Source organism: Carassius carassius, chromosome 14 (assembly GCF_963082965.1).
Source record: "Carassius carassius chromosome 14, fCarCar2.1, whole genome shotgun sequence".
Lineage (NCBI taxonomy): Eukaryota > Metazoa > Chordata > Actinopteri > Cypriniformes > Cyprinidae > Carassius > Carassius carassius.
In genome coordinates, this window is record NC_081768.1 from 10,112,332 (window position 1) to 10,132,639 (window position 20,308).

The 20,308-nt window shown below is 36.8% G+C and overlaps 5 protein-coding genes across 5 annotated transcripts; 4 read left to right on the plus strand and 1 right to left on the minus strand.

Annotated features, from left to right (window-relative positions):
* Positions 1-285: 285 nt before the first annotated feature.
* Positions 286-5,468, plus strand: LOC132157575 (MAD2L1-binding protein-like). The gene is made up of 3 exons (XM_059566939.1): positions 286-339; positions 4,683-5,024; positions 5,109-5,468. Exons 1-3 carry the CDS (start codon positions 286-288, stop codon positions 5,466-5,468), a joined length of 756 nt encoding a protein of 251 aa, XP_059422922.1.
* Positions 5,469-6,621: 1,153 nt separating this feature from the next.
* On the plus strand, positions 6,622-8,993 carry LOC132156897 (MAD2L1-binding protein-like). The gene is made up of 3 exons (XM_059565969.1): positions 6,622-7,020; positions 7,545-7,822; positions 7,907-8,993. The coding sequence occupies exons 1-3, from the start codon at positions 6,660-6,662 to the stop codon at positions 8,435-8,437; spliced, it is 1,170 nt and encodes a 389-aa protein (XP_059421952.1). The 5' UTR covers positions 6,622-6,659; the 3' UTR covers positions 8,438-8,993.
* A 129-nt stretch (positions 8,994-9,122) lies between these two features.
* On the minus strand, positions 9,123-13,458 carry ephx5 (epoxide hydrolase 5). Its single transcript, XM_059565970.1, has 9 exons — positions 13,288-13,458; positions 12,204-12,414; positions 11,794-11,974; positions 11,413-11,622; positions 11,112-11,241; positions 10,772-10,986; positions 10,577-10,685; positions 9,610-9,735; positions 9,123-9,499 (listed from the first exon to the last, which is right to left on the minus strand). Exons 1-9 carry the CDS (start codon positions 13,329-13,331, stop codon positions 9,289-9,291), a joined length of 1,437 nt encoding a protein of 478 aa, XP_059421953.1. The 5' UTR covers positions 13,332-13,458; the 3' UTR covers positions 9,123-9,288.
* A 2,767-nt stretch (positions 13,459-16,225) lies between these two features.
* On the plus strand, positions 16,226-17,651 carry cst3 (cystatin C (amyloid angiopathy and cerebral hemorrhage)). Its single transcript, XM_059565487.1, has 3 exons — positions 16,226-16,530; positions 17,118-17,228; positions 17,328-17,651. The coding sequence occupies exons 1-3, from the start codon at positions 16,330-16,332 to the stop codon at positions 17,406-17,408; spliced, it is 393 nt and encodes a 130-aa protein (XP_059421470.1). The 5' UTR covers positions 16,226-16,329; the 3' UTR covers positions 17,409-17,651.
* Positions 17,652-18,173: 522 nt separating this feature from the next.
* si:dkey-76k16.5 (uncharacterized protein LOC566887 homolog) lies at positions 18,174-20,072 on the plus strand. The gene is made up of 5 exons (XM_059565488.1): positions 18,174-18,546; positions 18,661-18,768; positions 18,849-18,969; positions 19,052-19,181; positions 19,317-20,072. The coding sequence occupies exons 1-5, from the start codon at positions 18,472-18,474 to the stop codon at positions 19,714-19,716; spliced, it is 834 nt and encodes a 277-aa protein (XP_059421471.1). The 5' UTR covers positions 18,174-18,471; the 3' UTR covers positions 19,717-20,072.
* Positions 20,073-20,308: the final 236 nt, after the last annotated feature.

Consider the following 20,308-nt stretch of genomic DNA (forward strand, 5'->3'; position numbering starts at 1 on the left):
TCGAACGCGGAAGTGGTGTTAGGATTGGATGGTTTCATGCGGCAGTCCGATAAAACGCGCATACGCTTGACGTGCGCTAGGTTGAGCGTCAAAGCGTTGTAGGGTCGGTGGGGTAGCAACCGAGGGGAGTGAGAGAAAAAGCTTCAGAAGACTGCAGCGCCGTGCGTGGTAGTGGAATACGGCTATTTGATACAGCTGTTTATTGATGTGCAACTTTACCTATGTGCTTCCTAAACAAAATACGGCGGTTGTGTATATGGTATACACAAATCCGACGCGAACTCTATGGGTGCCACCATCTTGCCTGCCGCCATTACTGCGTCCCTGCGAAGTGTGACGGTGTGACACTTGCCGGTGCACTCTAATGACATTTCAATGAAAGCGGATCCTGCTCATTAAAGAAAATGTCTGGTGAAAGGGAACATTGGGTAGATTATGTCAGGCAGTGGCCAAAACTTACTGATAAAGGTAATTTATTGACAACATAATGTAAAAATATGTAATGTAATTAAGAAGTGTATTAATTGATGACAATAAAACCGAATGCTGTCATTACTAGCCGTGTTGCTAATATGTTCACAAGCTTCAAATAACTATTATTAGGCCAACCTTAAAAATATTCTTGTTTGCCATAACCCACCCCAATTAATTATTTTTCCCCTTTTTATTCCGACCGACTTGCCGAATAATTGCGTTAAGATTTTTTTTAACTCTTCAAACAACTAATACAAATGCAATAAAATGTGAGATGCTTTTCACACACACTCACGCTACACATCCATTTTCTCACGCACAGAAAAAAGAGGACACGGAGACCGACAGACTAGACAGAGCAGGTTACTTATGATAGAAAAAAAATCACAGCTTTCAGATTCTGTCAATTTTATTACGAAATTCAAACAATAAATACTCCTCCGTCCGACCAGGAAACTCTATAATCCGTATGGCCGTAAACATGGGCAGTCAATGTGCAACAAAGGTTTGTGAATTTCACAAACGGTTTTATTCCAGGCCTGTAGTTTTGTGCTGTTGTTAAAACAGCCAACCACACAACACAGGGTGGTCTTAATGCTTTAGATTTTAATATAATTAACCAAACTTTCAAAATTAATTGGATCAAGAATTGTTTATCTAATAAGGAGTTACCCTGGTTTTGGATCCCTAATCTAGTCTTCAAACGTTGTGGTGGCCTTAAATTTTTATTGACCTGTAACTTTAAGTGTAGTAAATTACCTATTAAACTGTCAAATTTTCATAAACAAGCCCTAGAATCCTGGAAGATTGCTTTTAAGCATAACTTCTCCCCAAAGACGTGTATTCTTCGGAACAATGAAAATATTTTGTCTGGTAACAAATCACTTTTTTTCATTGAATGGGTGAATCAAAATATCGTTTTTGTTTCTGATTTGTTTAATGCTGATGGGGACCTTCTTTCCTTTCCTGACTTTGTGTCTTTGAAAGGTGCAACAATCTCACTAAGAGATTTTAATAAGGTGACTAAAAGTATTCCTGTCAGTTTAAAAACTTTAATTAAAGCGCATTTATGTTATGGCTATACATAACATACTATTAAACTATTAAACATGCTATTAAACAACTATTTTCCTACACTTGCGGTTAATGGTGTTTATTTATTCGATAAAAAATGCAATAACTTTTTTTTATTAGAAATGCTCTTTCTTCAACTCCAGGATGCCCATCTAAAGCACAATCTAAATGGAGGATCTGTTATCCGAACTCTGATTTAAAAAACGTGTGGACCTTTTCTCAAATTATTTATCCCCAGTAAAATTAAAGAACTCCATTTCAAAATTTGTTCATAGATACTACCCTTGTAATTTATTTTTGAGCAGATTTTCTGAGAATGTATCTTCTATGTGTTCATTTTGTAATTCTGATGAACAATCTATTTTACATCTGTTTTATCATTGCCCATTCTCCAAATCCTTTTGGTCTGAAGTTACCATGTTAATTTTTTCTTGCTGTAACAAAATGATAGAATTAACAGAATCTATTATTTTTGTGTCAGATTTTCATTCCAAGGACATTAGCATATTGTTTTATTGCTTTGTCTTCTGGGTAAATTTCACCTACATAAAGCCAGAGCCATCCATTGCAAACCTAACTTTAGAATGTTTTCATCTGATATAAAGTCCCTTTTTACTTCCTTTAAGAATATGTCAAATCCGTTGAACTCAAAGGCTTCAAAAACTTGTAACATTATTGAGTCTATTGTAAGCTATCTTTGAAAGATTCTTTCTTCCTTTTACATTTTTTTTTGTATGTTTTTTTTTTAATCTTTAATGTCTTGTAAATTTGTGTCTCTAACATAACCTCTTGTGATGGTGTCCGTTTGCCCCCCGTTGCTTCAAATATGTTGTTCTTTCAACTGCAATAAAAAAAAATAAAAAAATTAAAAACACACAACACGCTCTTCCCGGCATCACTGGACAGCATACGTACTAAAAAAACGAATTCAAAATAACCTTTCATACAGCTTGAGCTAACATCTGCTACAGCCGCCTACGGGACCAACGCTACTTCTGCTACTTCCTTAGCAGCAAGGCACGCAGTAATGGTGGCGCTGCTTTACTTCCGTGTTTCGCCGGATTTGTCTACAACCCGAATTCCGGAAAAGTTGGGACGTTTTTTAAATTTTAATAAAATGAAAACGAAAAGACTTTCAAATCACATGAGCCAATATTTTATTCACAATAGAACATAGATAACATAGCAAATGTTTAAACTGAGAAAGTTTACAATTTTATGCACAAAATGAGCTCATTTCAATTTTGATTTCTGCTACAGGTCTCAAAATAGTTGGGACGGGGCATGTTTACCATGGTGTAGCATCTCCTTTTCTTTTCAAAACAGTTTGAAGACGTCTGGGCAGATGACAGTTGCTGGAGTTTTGCTGTTGGAATTTGGTCCCATTCTTGCCTTATATTTCCAGCTGCTGAAGAGTTCGTGGTCGTCTTTGACGTATTTTTCGTTTAATGATGCACCAAATGTTCTCTATAGGTGAAAGATCTGGACTGCAGGCTGGCCAGGTTAGCACCCGGACTCTTCTACGACGAAGCCATGCTGTTGTTATAGCTGCAGTATGTGGTTTTGCATTGTCTTGCTGAAATAAACAAGGCCTTCCCTGAAATAGACGTTGTTTGGAGGGTAGCATATGTTGCTCTAAAACCTTTATATACCTTTCAGCATTCACAGAGCCTTCCAAAACATGCAAGCTGCCCATACCGTATGCACTTATGCACCCCCATACCATCAGAGATGCTGGCTTTTGAACTGAACGCTGATAACATGCTGGAAGGTCTCCCACCTCTTTAGCCCGGAGGACACGGCGTCCGTGATTTCCAACAAGAATGTCAAATTTGGACTCGTCTGACCATAAAACACTATTCCACTTTGAAATAGTCCATTTTAAATGAGCCTTGGCCCACAGGACACGACGGCGCTTCTGGACCATGTTCACATATGGCTTCCTTTTTGCATGATAGAGCTTTAGTTGGCATCTGCTGATGGCACGGCGGATTGTGTTTACCGACAGTGGTTTCTGAAAGTATTCCTGGGCCCATTTAGTAATGTCATTGACACAATCATGCCGATGAGTGATGCAGTGTCGTCTGAGAGCCCGAAGACCACAGGCATCCAATAAAGGTCTCCGGCCTTGTCCCTTACGCACAGAGATTTCTCCAGTTTCTCTGAATCTTTTGATGATGTTATGCACTGTAGATGATGAGATTTGCAAAGCCTTTGCAATTTGACGTTGAGGAATATTGTTTTTAAAGTTTTCCACAATTTTTTTACGCAGTCTTTCACAGATTGGAGAGCCTCTGCCCATCTTTACTTCTGAGAGACTCTGCTTCTCTAAGACAAAGCTTTTATAGCTAATCATGTTACAGACCTGATATCAATTAACTTAATTAATCACTAGATGTTCTCCCAGCTGAATTTTTCAAAACTGCTTGCTTTTTTAGCCATTTGTTGCCCCCGTGCCAACTTTTTTGAGACCTGTAGCAGGCATTAAATTTTAAATGAGCTGATTAAGTGGATAAAAGTGTAAAATTTCTCAGTTTAAACATTTGCTACGTTATCTATGTTCTATTGTGAATAAAATATTGGCTCATGTGATTTGAAATTCCTTTAGTTTTCATTTTATTAAAATTTAAAAAACGTCCCAACTTTTCCGGAATTCGGGTTGTATATGCAAATCTACAATAAAGTTACAGAAATTCCAGGACTTTCCATCCTTTATCGACATAACGTGTGAAAACATGGCAATGGAAAATGTGCAAGCTTCATTACATCCTGTGGCAAACGTAACTTCTATTTTTTAGCGTTTTGTTGAATGCCAAAATACTAATTTGTGATTAAAAAAAATTACTGGAACTTTTAAAATCCTCCCTGACTCCTCACATACTTGCATGAAATCTAGAACATTTGTACAAAAAGTCAAAAGTTCATGTCAAGTAAAATAATGCTTTACCTCATTTCATCTGGTGAAACTGATGATTGTATTGAGAGTTTTTTATAGTTTGTATGCCCAATGCATCAGGCGAAAAAACAAATTATCTAAGTAACTCTTTTATAAAACAGTAAATAATTCTTAGATCTGGACCAAAAAAAGTGTCACATCATTGACATATGTTTGTCTAATTTATTCTGTTCCTCAGGAAAATGTCATTTTGATTCAGCCTATTTTATTGTTATTCTGTCATGTGAACGTCTTGTGTAAAGGTTGTCAGCAGATTGATCCTTTGGCCAATTCTTCTGGCAGTCAGAGGGATTGTGAATCTAGCGGAGTGTCTGCAAACCACATTGATGAGGAGGATATATTCAGTAGAGCAAGAGAAGAAGGACGAGTGAATGTTGTCTTTCCCGGCCGTATCACCCAGGATGGCTGCTGTAGATTTGTTTGTGAGCTTCTGAAGTGTGTCCTTTACCAGCGGCAGCAGATGCCTATGACATATGACCAAATGGTGTTCCTCCAAAAACAGCAGCATAATGCCACTCAGGTATTACAAAAGACCTGATGTGTAGATATACCTTAATTCATAATTCTAATAAAGTTTGACTGAATTGTGCTTTCTTTCTCACAGACAGAGGATATGATAAACCGACGGTCTGCAAAGACATCTGAGGGCTTGGACTGGCGTCGATGCCAGCGGACATTGCAGGACATAGATGAAGTGCTGGCCCACCTTGAGGCATTGTTCTCTCTTAGCCAAGTTCCTCGCGTGCTTTTTATGCTAGGTGGGTCTACCGTCCTTCCCACTGAACTGTATGAGGTAAACATGGAAGCGGTGGCCATGGGAGCTGGGGAAAACTGCTTAAGGACTTCAGCCTGTCTAAGGCAGCTTTTCCGCACATTGTTTGTGGCTGACCTGTTGTCAGATGCCAAGTCTGTGTGCCTCATGACTACCACTGTCATGGCTCTGGCGATATTTACTCTTATGTAATAATGGAAAAGATAGATCTGATGATATTGTTGATTTACTAAATGAAGGCTTTTGTTCAACCGGTTTGCTGTAAATGCCTGGGGACGTGTTTCAACCATGGTTTCAACCATAGACTATAAAAACAGGTTTTAACCGTTTCAACCCAGGGAGATTACATATGAGAGTTGTCTTTTATATAAAGCTCTTTGACTTCAGATATATTGCACCTTTTACTTTAAGGCAGTGTACATTTGTATATTTAGTCATTTTATATAATTACTGCTTAAAAATATAAGGATTTTGTTATTTGAGAGAAAACGTGGACATGTCGATTTATTTATTTATTAGCATCATCACTCTATTTCCAAAAAAGAGGTTATTTCATATTATCAGTTAATATTTGGGAATACACGTTGGGAAGTCGTGGCCTAATGGTTAGAGAGTCGGACTCCCAATTGAAAGGTTGTGAGTTCGAGTCCCGGGCCGGCAGGAATTGTGGGTGGGGGGAGTGCATGTACAGTTCTCTCTCCACCCTCAATACCACGACTTAGGTGCCCTTGAGCAAGGCATCGAACCCCCAACTGCTCCCTGGGTGCCGCAGCATAAATGGCTGCCCACTGCTCCGGGTGTGTGCTCACAGTGTGTGTGTGTTCACTGCTCTGTGTGTGTGCATTTCGGATGGGTTAAATGCAGAGCACAAATTCTGAGTATGGGTCACCATACTTGGCTGAATGTCACTTCACTCACTCACTTATTTCATTAAGAAAAAAAGTTTATTTGACGAGACGTGATTTATGAGAGAATCTTTGCTGGTCGCTGCAGGCCTCCTGACTAGAGCACAGAGTGTACAAAAAGCTCCATTGTTGTGAAATTTAAATAATTCCGCAAATAACCTAATAGTATACTAGAATGGCCAGAAACCTAAAAATCCTGACAGGATAGGAAAAATCTAACCTGTAGAGGGCGTCAGTCACCGACTTAAATCAGAGAATAAAACAAAACAAAAATAATAAAAACACAGGACAAATTGCCTGGAAATATACAAATAAAAACATCTGAAATACCACGCTCAGTTAACCAAATGTGTATTTATAATATGGAAAGAAGGTTAAATAAAAATGAAAGGGAGGGACTTTTATTACATTTCTCATGATTTCCGGTTCCCGTTTTTCCCATGATGCCGTGCCCGTTGGGCAAATTCAAACAGTAGAAATGGAAGAGGACTCGAGGAGAGGAGAGTTTGACTGCGCAAACATGACTGTCATAAAACATAGCAACACAAACCAAACTTCTAACAACGGCAATAATAACCCAGTCATTCACACCAATCAGTCTACAGCTCAGGAAGAAGAATCAAAGATTTCATCTGATGGAGAAAAGGAATGCAACATTTTGTACCATGTCGATGATCCTGAATCCTCCGCTAAATCTAAGGTGGAAAATGTGTGCTTTTTGGACAGCAATGATGAAGTTGAGAGAGAGGGGGACCCTTCAAACCCACCAGAAGACAAAGAAAATAAAAATATCCTCACACATGCAAGATCAGAACATAGAGGTGACGGTCAAGATGTAGGTACGTTGTGGCAAATGGTTGGATTTCCTGTAACTTATATGCTTCGCATTGATAAATAATAATTGATAAACAAGTTGATTACAAATGAGAATAATAAAAACAAAGTTATACACACATATATACAACATTTAAAGTAAAACCCAGTTTTAATTTACTATTAATTAAAACTGCTAAATGTTTTAGGCTCTTCAAGTCTCTCAATTATACATTTTAATGAAAATAATGCTTTACTTATGTTCTATAACTTTTGTTCAGGGTTCATTTCATCTGGTGAAACTGATGATTGTATTGAGAGTTTTTTATAGTTTGTATGCCCAATGCATCAAGCGAAAAAACACAACTTATCTAAATAACTCTTTTATAAAACAGTAAATAATTCTTAGATCTGGACCAAAAAAAAAACATTTAAATGAGTGTCACATCATTAATATATGTTTGTCTAATTTATTCTGTGCCTCAGGAAAATGTCATTTTGATTCAGCCTATTTTATTGTTATTCTGTCATGTGAACGTCTTGTGTAAAGGTTGTCAGCAGATTGATCCTTTGGCCAATTCTTCTGGCAGTCAGAGGGATTGTGAATCTAGCGGAGTGTCTGCAAACCACATTGATGAGGAGGAAATATTCAGGAGAGCAAGAGAAGAAGGACGAGTGAATGTTGTATTTCCCGGCCGTATCACCCAGGATGGCTGCTGTAGATTTGTTTGTGAGCTTCTGAAGTGTGTCCTTTACCAGCGGCAGCAGATGCCTATGACATATGACCAAATGGTATTCCTCCAAAAACAGCAGCATAATGCCACTCAGGTATTACAAAAGACCTGATGTGTAGATATACCTTAATTTATAATTCTAATAAAGTTTGACTGAATCGTGCTTTCTTTCTCACAGACAGAGGATATGATAAACCGACGGTCTGCAAAGACATCTGAGGGCTTGGACTGGCGTCGATGCCAGCGGACATTGCAGGACCTAGATGAAGTGCTGGCCCACCTTGAGGCATTGTTCTCTCTTAGCCAAGTTCCTCGCGTGCTTTTTATGCTAGGTGGGTCTACCGTCCTTCCCACTGAACTGTATGAGGTAAACATGGAAGCGGTGGCCATGGGAGCTGGGGAAAACTGCTTAAGGACTTCAGCCTGTCTAAGGCAGCTTTTCCGCACATTGTTTGTGGCTGACCTGTTGTCAGATGCCAAGTCTGTGCGCCTCATGACTACCACGGTCATGGCTCTGGGTCACCGGGATTGTGGCGTGACCGGGTTTAAACCCAAAGTGGATTTTAAAGTTCCCACAAAAGTGAAAAGGCAAGTCATCTTTATAGCCAGTGATTTGTCACTCGCCGGGGAGTTACAAAAAAGTAAAACGGATCTGGGGGACTATATATGGTTTCAAGCCCCTGTTACTGTGAAAGGTTTCTGTAAATGATAAGGGAATAAAGAGTAACGGATTTCAGGTAATGTTGAAATACAGTTCACTCCATTCACAGGGATCACAGCTGTATGACTGGCCAAAAAGTATATGGGCTATTGTTTTTTTTATTACTATTATTATTATTCAGGAATTTTGTGTGAAATTTTAATTTTTTTAATACCTCAGATTATTTATGCCGTGTTTATATTGTCATCTGCTAATCCATATATTTTACATGATTCATTTCTACAGTATACAGTGGTGGTTTTCTAATGTTTAATAATCTTGGCTGCTACTCACTCCAAGACCATTTGTACTAATTTGTAATTCCTATTATTTAAAACCAATTGCAATATGGCAGCTTCTGGAAACTGATGTACATGATTTTAATTTACTTACATTCATGTGTTTTAGGCTCTTTATATATTTTCTAGTATATACTTTCATGAAAATTATGCATTTTGACACTTCCATTTGGTGCTATATACTCTTTGTTTTTATTTGAATTCCATTCACTTACAAAGGAACATTCAATCTTAAGGTCGGCATTCATTAAATCTGATTGAAAGGATGCAAACTGTAGCATGTTTATTGTAATTTACAATGAAACTAAATTTATTTTTAGCAAGCAAAAGTTAGTGTTCTATTTTTTAGAAATGTTTACTCATTTTAAAGTATGTCTTTAGAGTTCTTGTGTTTAAATCATGCAAAAAAAAAATTGTACAGAGAACTTTGGTTCACTGAAAAACTACAACCTTCCTTAATGCTGACCCTTGCATTTCCAACTGAATTAACTTCGGATTGTTAAATGCACTAAATGAAACAAAATGATCAGAGCAGTGCATTATTTCTTTAATATACTGCTGTTATTTGTGATCTTTGCTCTCCACTTTCTCCACAAACTGAATGATGTCTTGAGCCATCAGCTGAGGTTCTTCAAAGGCAGCAAAGTGTCCCCCTCTGGGCATGTAGGTGAAAGAACGCACATCTGTAAAGCGGGAGCTAGCCCAGGCCCTAGGGCAGTGGAGTAGCTCATCAGGAAAGGCAGCCAGGCCAGTGGGAACATACACACTCGTCCTTTAAGGGAAAGAAGTAAAAGCTTTTTTAGCCATACAAATCAAATTGTTTTTGAATTCAATGATTACGAGGTGTAGGTATTCACATTCACAAAGACTTTTTGAACTTACACTCTGTCCACCCTTGTCTTGAAATCTTTCTTCAGGTTCTCTTTGTAGAAGCGCATTGAGGGAATGATGGAACATGTAGTCCAGTAGATCATGACGTTTGTGAGGAGGTCGTCTAGACTGAACTTTCTGTGATGGAACAATAAGTGACAAAACTTCTTAACACTGAACTAAACCTTTATATTTTTAGATTTAGCTAGTTATGTAAAAATATGAAAGTTCCAAGGTTTCAATATCGATAATAAAATAATGTTAAAATATTTCTAAACATTTAAATGTTTCTAGATCACAATAAGACTATTAAGCCCCGTTCACATCAAGAACAATAACTATAAAGATACCAATATTAGCATCCACACCAGCGAACGATATTGTCTGTTTATTCTAAGTGCATGCTCATCTGAGCTTGTTATAGCAGGATGGAGTCTGATTGGCGGTCAGTTTTTTTTTGTTGTTTTTTTTTTCATCAGCTGGAAAAAAAATAGTTATAAAAGTGATTCCAACAATATCGTTTCTGTCTTAATCACCGTTGTGGTGTGGACTCGGCTAATCTTTAATACTGAGAACGATTTTTAGAACTAGATTTAGTTATTTTTATATAACTTTATATTTTATATAAAGTTAGTTAACTTTTTCTTTAGTTATCATCCTTGGTGTGAACGAGCCCTCAGGATTATTCTGAAGATCATGTGACACTTAAGACTGCAGTAATGATGCTGAAAATCCAGCTTGGCTATCAAAGGGATAAATTATATTTTAAAATAAATTCGAACAAAAAACTTATTTTAAAACTTATTTCATAATATCACTGATCTAATGTTTTTTTTTTTTGATCAAGTAAATGCAGCTTTGCTGTATAAGAGACTTCAAAGATGAAAAAAATTGTACTGACCCCAAACTTTGGAACAGTACTATAGATTAACATTTGTGCAAAAATGACTGCAACTGTATGAGATTAATCTTTCTTCACCTCTCTAAACCTCCATCCTCCAAGTCTCGGTTTCCAAAGTCTGTCCAGGAAGAGAATTTCTCCAAGATATAGGCTGCCAATCCAACTGGTGAGTCATTCAGTCCACAACCTGCAACATTTTTTTTAATTAAGCTTTCAATTAAGTGATAATCTGACAAAACCCAAAAGCATAACATTATATGCGCCAAGTATTACCTGCTGTGTCTGGTTTAGTGGCTTGAATGTGTAAATAGCCAGTTTCTCTCAGTACATCATATATATTCTTCTCCATGTAAGGATAGAGTCGTCTAACATCTTCCTTTGTGAAGCCCACCAGGAACGGCAGATAGCGACCAATGACTAAGGAGAGAAGCTGACCAAGGCTGTCAGTCCTGGCAATGACCATGTTCAAGTGCAGACCACGAATGCACCTTATTTTAAAGAGAGCAAAAGTTAGCTTTTAATTGACAATTAATTAAAGGCACTCTATATAAAAAAAACATATTACAGAAAAAGAGACAAATTATTAGGATAGTAATATGTGTAAAACTCTTACTCTGGCTTCATCTGGGCCATGTTGTTTGTAATGAAGGCTCCCCAGTCTCCTCCTTGCACGTAAAATTCAGGGAATCCCAGTCTTTCCATCAGCTTATGGAAGATGCGGGCAGCCTCCAATGTGTTAAATCCTTCATGTTAAAATAATGGAAAGAACAGCAGGTCTATTCTTCATTTCAAATCCAGTTGCATATGTTTAGATTGTATATTATTCTTATGCCATTTTGTATGTCTGTGCAAAGTTATCATGGTCTTTTTCTAGCAGAATTAGCCATAAGTTCCATAAATGTTGAAAGACTTGCCTTTTTTATGTGGTGCTTCAGAGTAGCCGTAGCCTGGAATGGAGGGGCAGATGACCTCAAAGACTACATCTGAATCGGTCTTAGTAAGTAAGGGTATGATCCTGTAAAACTCATAGAAGGAACCAGGCCAGCCATGAACCATCATGAGAGGGAGAACTGTCTGTCCAGCCTTCTGGACAGGCCTCACGTGCACGAAATGCACATCTATTCCTGAGAAGCATTACAGGCTTTCACTAAAATGAACAGTGTGTAATATACCTAATCACATTTTGTGAATGCAAGATGTAGGACTTGAAGCACAACAAGAAAATAGCATGCTTCATTACAACATGTTTTATCTAGTGGGGTAAATGATCACCTTTGAAAGTGTTAGATGCTTACCCTCAATTTTGGTTTTGAAGTGAGGATACTGGTTAATCACCTTCACCTGCTTTTCCCAGTCAAACTGGTGCCTCCAATAAGAGACCACCTGTCTAAGATAGTTAGAGTTGAATCCATAATTAAAGCGGCTATCCTCCAGTGGATCCGTGAAGCGTGTTTGATCGATGCGTCTTTGTAGATCCTAAAGAAAACAGTGGGGTTAATGATGACATTTAAATATATAGTGGTTGAGTGAGTGTATATTTAACACACATGAAAGTGGAAGAAAGAGTGTACTTGTGGGGATTTATGTGAAAACCTATTGTTTGATTCTAAAATTGCTGATTTCCACAGCAGTCTTCACAAAAAAAGATGCTGACTTGCATTACACACTGGAATAAAACATTAATACCCTTAGGTTGTACACCCACCTCAATCTCTTCCACCGAGGTCCTCACTACAAATCTGTGAATGGTTTCATCCTCAGTTAAAGGCTTCTCTCCAGCTCCCCACCAGCCATCCCCCACTGGTATAGTTTTGGGGATTTGCCTCCATGCCAAGTAGCACAAAACAGCTCCAACCCCAGCAGAAGAGAGTGCTAGGAGCTGTAGTTTAGACAGATCGAGTTTACCAAGGGTCTCCCTAAAAGTGAAGAAAGTTAATTGACAACAAACGTCAAAAAAAAGAAAATTGTGTGTGTGTGTGTATATATACATTATTTGTATATATATATATATATATATATATATATATATATATAAAATATATATAATATATATAATATATATATATAATATATATATAATATATATAATATATATAATATATATATAATATATATAATATATATATAATATATATATATATAATATATATATATAATATAATATATATATATAATATAATATATATATAATATATATATATAATATATATATATATATATATATATATGCTATACGCTAAAATGTATGACTTATACTCTACAAACTTTGTTTGAAATCAGTAAACCCCAACTGCCCGAAATCTTAAGAATGGTTTAATGCATTTCTTGACCATTTGTCTGGTTTCTTCAAATTGCTGTTTTTGATTTTGTCATCACATTACATAATGTGTTGTCTTGTGATGCCAGGATGAGACTGTTTCTCAAATTAAATTATATTTTCAAGTATTTCATGACTGTTTGATCTTGATTCTACATCTCTTAATGGCGTGTACATTCTTCATAAAAAAACATGGCAACGCACATGATACTGACTGATATAGAACTATGCAACTAGTGAAAAATAAAAATTCACTATGACTACTGCACTATAATTACTGCTTAACAAAAATAAATGCATGCAAACAAGACAAAGACGAATGTGGTGAATGTGGTTGCAGGAAACTGGTGAAGTACATGCAGTGACCTCGAAATGACTAGGCAAGCTGCAAATGGTTAAACCCGGTTAACAGTAGGAGAGGCTGCAATAACATTACTAAACTACACATTCCACGCTACGCAATTTTACTCACTTGACGTATTCAACTGTCTGCATAATAGAGTCCTCAAAGCCCATCGTAGGGTAAGTAGCGGTGACTTTTACGGACAAAGCTATGTTGAACTGTGTATAATTAACAATGCTTATGTAACGTTAAAGTGCAAATATGGTCAACGCGCAAAGGGTTTTTTTTCCCCAAACTCACAATAGCCAAAGCCAAAAACCCCGCCCCTTGGGAGATTTCATTGGTCAATTCGGTCACGCTGTGACCTGTCAGGAAAACTTCTGAAAAATAATGGATTTCGATCACGATTAACAGTAAGAGTATAACAGCAGTGTCGTTATCTGTCACGATGTGTTATCAATGCTATTCTATGATTAATGACGTTATGGGTTCCTATTTGTTTCAGTGGTGTGTACTAGTCATGCAGCTCTGTGATTGACATGACCTATGAAATCTTTAGGATAGGCTGCGGCGGGGCGGGGTTTCCGCTTAGGAAAACATTTGCTCCTGTTCTTCATTTGTCTGTCACTACTTTTCAGTTACGACTGAATTGTTAGTGTCATGCTTCCATCAACATGTTCATAATGTTGAAGTTTTGTATTTTGCAATAGGCCTATATATCAGTTTGTGAATCCACAAATGACTCTCTTTGACTAAAGTAACTGTCATTTCCAAATCTGTGGGTGAGATGATAATACATTATTACAATCATCATAGTCTGCAGCAAAACTCTCCTGGACAGTGTGTCTCCAGAAGCAGGGTTGAAGCCCCTGGGGGGTCCTGAAGCAAGTTCAGGCAACTTACCCTACTAACAATCGACTAAATTGGCGCAAATCTATTTAAAATTTGCAGCTGCAACAAAGCCCTTAAAAAATCCTTAGTGATTATACCTGTACAATTACAGCAATGGTAAGCAGTTTCTTAAGGGGTTTGTTGAAACCCTATTTACAGTGCTTTCAAAGTGATGTAAACGTCTGCCTGGTTTCAAGACTACTTGTTGTAAAATAATCACAGAAAATTTAAGGAAGGAAACTGAAGGGTCACTCCCTGTTTCTTACTTTCTGCAAATAACAGTGATTAGTTTAGTGGTGAGAATTAATCATTGGGCTGCTTCACCCATTGCATTGATTAAACATACCGATCATCAAAATTTTTTTTTAACAAATTTTACTTATAAATAAGGTATAAAAACATTAGCAGTGCCACAATAGGCATGCATATATTTTTTTGAATTCTAACATAGTACAAACCTAGAGAAACTGTAAGTACAGGACATTTGGAAGTGCTTAAAAATATCCCAGGCCACTGATTTACAGTAATCATCACTGTGACTTTGCATGAGGTTAAACCCTGTTTACTCAGTGAGTTAAAATATCCTGTCCTGAAAAAAATAAAAGTCCTGATTCTGTATGAATAAGCAATTTCTGTAAGAGTTGCAATGAATGAAAACCATTATCTGAGCTTTCTCTCAAAAGCCAAAATCGGCACCACGTTGATTTCTTACTTAATATAATGGGAGGACTGAAACTAGAAATAAAGTGTTAGGAATTTAAAGCATTATTTTTTTTTCAAAGAGGAGTTTAAGATTTTGTTTGATAGGAACAATAACATGCATTCATTGTGTGCTACTTTACTTCCGCTTTTGTTGAGATCGCAATAGCAGAGACCGATTTATAAAACCATAAGCCATTAAGACCTATATGTCTTATGCAAGCTGCTTATACAAATGGGGTCAACAGAAAATTATTTGTCAATAGAAAAAAAAAAACATTTGGGCTGAATTACGCAAATATTTCCACACAGTGATGTGGACATGTTGGGGGGTGTTTGAACGAGCCGTTTTAGGGGGGTGAGTCTTAATTTTGATAAAGAATATCTCTTTGGATTTGAGACTTTAGTCTTTGCAACTTTACAGATTTTCTTTATGCACTTGTAACACTCCAAAAAGAAAGGAAAAATTTAAATCCCATCAATAAAGTCCCATGGCAAAACAGAGAAACAAAAAGATACATAATTAGCATAGCTGCTGTTCCAATCAAGAAAAATTAATTAGTTTAACCCAAGCTTAAGAATAATAATGCGCATTTGATCAGATACAACTGCAGTCACAAATTATGAGATGCATTATTCGAATGCTTGACGAAAGAGATGTGTTTTTAATCGTTATTTTAAGAGAGAGAGTGTGTCTGAATCCCGAACATTACAAGGAAGGCTATTCCAGAGTTTGGGAGCCAAATGTGAAAAAGCGCTACCTCCTTTAGTGGACTTTGCTATCCTAGGAACTATCAAAAGTCTAGCGTTTTGTGACCTCAGGGAGTGAGATGGATTGTACCGTGGTATAAGGCTAGTTAATTAGTTTGTAACTGATATGGAACTTAATAGGTAGCCAGTGCAGAGACTGTAAAATTGGGGTAATATGATATATTCTTGACCTGGTAAGAATTCTAGCTGCTGAATTTTGGACTACCTGTAGCTTGTTTATTGATGCAGGAGAACCACCTAGCAGTGCATTGCAATAGTCCAGTCTAGAGGTCAGGAATGAATGAACTATCTTTTTTTTGCACCAGAAACGGGTAACGTTTCGTAGTTTGTCAATGTTTCTAAGATGGAAGAATGCTGTTTGTAACATGGGAAATATGGTTTTCAAAAGACAAGTTGCTGTCTAATATAACACCCAGATTTTTTTATATACATCATATGACCCCTTTAACAACATTTCAATCCTCTCCATAAAATTCTTTATAATCCATAGCATAGTATAGCCTTAGGCTGAAATTATCCGCAAAACGATGTCAGTTCATTTCAGTGTGTAAAGAGGAAAACTACAAAGAATATTCCAATACAGTGTTCGCCTTACAAGCGCTGTAATTAAATAAAATAAAAAACAATGAATTTTTCCAAACCCATAGCCTCTCCCTGAAACTGCAATTGGTGGAGGCACGACGCCCCGCCCCGCCCCTAAACGCAGAGCTGTTTGTTTATATAATCTCGGTGAAGAGATTTGGTGGTTACAGTTTGTCGACATAACAAGTAAGAATCAGGACAGGGCGAGTCATTTAATCCGGTTCGAGCATGTATTTTAAGATGATTGTGCCGTTTTTGGCCGTGATTTTGGCCGTGGCGAGCGCTGGTTTGACTGGAGCTCCAATGGATGCAGACATTAAAGATGAAGGGGTTAAGAATGCGTTACAGTTCGCCGTGGCCCAGTACAACAGACAAAGCAACGATGCGTTTGTGCGTCAAGTTTCCGAGGTCATCAAGGTTCAAAGACAAGTAAGTACTTTAAACATTTATATTCTGTTTGTCATCGTTTAAACTGGGAACGTCACGCGCCTAGTCATGAAGTTCCGCCTAGAATGCGGTCACGTGACGGGGCCGTTATCCGTATTACTGGCATTAAAACTAATTAGAATTAGTCTGTGTTGTAGTTAGTTGGCTATCTATTCTGTATCTGATGAGTAGTTACTTGAGAAACTGATAAAGATTAAAGGATAAAAAATAAAAATCTTAAAACCATGAAATTGTTCCCAATTGTACAAATAGAACAATAGAACTGTTTCCTTCAACATGAAAACTATTTATATTATATGCAATATAAGGATTTTTTTTTTCGAATTTTGTTCAACAAAAAGTTTTTTTTTTTTTTGTTTTTTTTTTTGAAAATTACCAAAATAATATAGCATAAATAACTTATTATTATGTGAGCAAAGAGGGCATTTTATTTGAGCAGTAATGTGTAAGGTAAAAAGTACTTCTGAAAGATCCTCCTTTTGAGCATCCGTTGATGTAGGTTTTCTGTGTGACGCATACATCAGGCATGGCCCAACTATGTCTGAACATGTTTCTGGTTGACACTACAGGTTGTCTCTGGCATGAAATACATCTTCACTGTGAAAATGGGCAGAACCAGCTGCAGAAAGGGTGGAGCTGAGACACTGTGTGCTGTTCATGAGGATCCCAGTGTTGCACGGGTAAGACACACTGGATATAATTTACTTAATTGTGGTTATCTGTTACATTTCTTGAATTCCATGGTAAGAGATTGACCCTTTTTAATCTTTTCCTTCAAGGCCACCGAGTGCAAAATAAAGGTCTGGAGCCAGCCATGGAAAAACTTCATTAAAGTCCTTGAAAACACCTGTCTGGCCTAGAGCTTGTTACTAGTGCAGTTTGGGGCTTTCAACATTCATGCAGCAATACAATTGACTTGTTATTACTAATAACGATGAATCTTAAGTCTTTACTCTTGATAAAAATCTAAATTTTATTTGTCCTGAAAACCTGGCAACAACAGATCACGATAAAAGACACTTCTGCTTAAATGTCTAGCAATTTCTAAATGGTAAAACGCATGTTTAGTTCAACCTTTACTATTAAAACATGGTTGAACACAATATGTCTGTGTGCTGTGTTTATTTGGTTCATTTATTATGGAAGTCATAGTGACTAGACATTACAAATTCTAGGATTGAGAACACTGTGTTAGTGTAGGCCTGCATATTATTTGATGTATTGACATAAACAGAAAAAAACAGTAATCCAATAGTAAACTTTGATATAATAACAGTTTAATAAGAGCTACCAGAAAGAATATATTTGTGTGTTTAATTTCAGATTTTATAAATGTCAGTGTTGCAATCACACTTTCCATGTGTGCATAAAATAAACCTCTGCAAAGTTGCTGTATTAATACAATCATGATGGTAGAGTTTAAACTATATATTTTGCCATCATATTTTGATTGCCACCACTGCTGTTGGAATAACAGCTGTAATCTATAGATGAAAAAGATATAGAATAATATATTTTTTTAAAGATTTATTTTATATTGTATTTTATGTATATATAATGTATATTATTTTTCTACGCATTATGTCCCGTTTAAGACGACGTCATCAAGTTTGTAGCGCCCTCTATTGGTGAAAATAAACGCTGCATGATTCCTCGCTTAACCAGCAGACTGTCGGTCGGGGTTTTTGCAGTGTATTTGCAGGGTGTTTTGGACGTATAAAACGGGGACATTTCTGAAGACATCTCGAGTGGGGAACAGGACGTCAAAACCGGGAATGTAACGGGAAAACTGGACGCCTGGTCACCCTAAGTATTTCACCAAGCTTCCGTCTTCTAAATCTGGTCTGGAAAAGACGTATTTGACCTCTTTCTGGCAAAATACATTCATTCTACATATTTTCCAGACCGATTTCACTTTGAAACATGAAGATTTTACATTCAGATGAGTTAAAAATAGCGGAGACTACTTTATATGCACATTTGCCTAAATCCATAAAGGTAAGTAAGTTAAGTTTGCGTCTGTTTCACGTCGAAGGAATCGTGTGGCGCTTGTTATGACTTTAGCACATACTTTTATAGTCGCACTGAATCCAATACCTGATGTTTTTTTAGGTTTATGGATTCGTTTTCGCTATGAACAGAGGGAAACCACACACTTTAGAGGTATTGGTGGATACGTGGCCAGCTTTTACGACTATCATTGTTCGACCAGATCCAAATGTGAGAAATATCGATCTTTATTAACTATTCAAAAACTCTGTCCAAGTAAACAACAATTTCACTAATGTATAAATCTTTAGAATAATCGAGCAAAGGACTTTATGAAGAAGGTGACTCTATACAGTACCGATGAAGAAGTCCTGAGAAGAATGCTTGCTATGGAAGATACAATTGACTGGAGCACATACTTCCTAATAGGAGGTAGGACTTCTTTCCCCCCTTAAATATTTTATTATTAGTATGAATTATGGTTACTTGAATAAATTCTGTTTTTTTTTTCTAGGATGTGATCTACGTCATTCACCAATTCTAAAGGAAACTGCTGCTTCTCGGGGTATCAGTATTAAAGGGTTATCCTTGGTGCACCTTATGACATTAACTGAGCCCAATCATTTACCTGAGCTGCTTACCAGGTAAGATGGTAAGCTTTTTGATAAATAAGTGATAAATATCAGTTGTCTTTGTACAATATGATACATTTAATGCACATTTTAATAAATGCTTAAACATGCGTAAACTTTGCCTTATATCTTTGCTTCCTTCCTCAGTGACCTGGAGCCTAGATTGTCTGTCCTCAGTGAATCACATGCCAATGTGGTTAATAAGACTTGGAAATTTGGAGGGGATGACAAAGGTTACAGGAATATCCTGAATCTCATTAGACATTTCCCCACATGCTGCATTACAGATGAGAACAATCAGCCTGTGTCCTGGTTGCTGTTATATGATTATTGTGCCATGGGGATGTTGTACACTCAGCCAGAGCATCGTGGGAAGGGCTATGCCAAAGCCCTGGTGACCACAATGGCAAAGAGGCTCCATTCTCAGGGCTATCCTGTGTACTGTTTCATTGAGGAAAGCAATTTGCTTTCCTACAAACTTTTTAAAAGCATGGGTTTTACAGATGACCCCTCTTATAGGGCTGTCTGGTATGAATTTATTTGTTAGCTTGAATACTCTTGTATTCACTCTCAATATACTCATGTTTTTTATATACATAACTTTTTATATATATAACTTCTTGCACATCATCATGAAATCAAATATCAATTCAGACTTTTTCAACAGAATATAGAATGTTTAATGAAAGGATTTTCTTTTTTAAATTTATGTTCCCTCGTAATCTTTAATCAAAAGCATTAACTTCCTCTTGTCTGATCACTTGTGCACCAGCATGAAGGCTGGATAATTAGCCCTCAATTGATTCCTCATAGGAAATATATTTTCTTGTTCAATAAGAAGTTTCACTCTGGTATATATCACAATAGAGAATAAAGATGATCGCAATTAATGTTTCACACTGACTTTAACTACGTGATTTTATTTATTTTTATTTTATTTTGTTGTAAACTCATATAAAAAGTTCTATTTCATACCATTGAAACATTTTTTAATGAATACATTTTATTTTAATAGTACAACTTTCACCTAAAATTTGGTATAAATGGAGGTCAAACCACCAGTCTGTAAGCGGAGTAATTGGGGAACAACTTCACACAAATGTATTCATGCAATATCCTATCCTGAGTTTTATTCATTA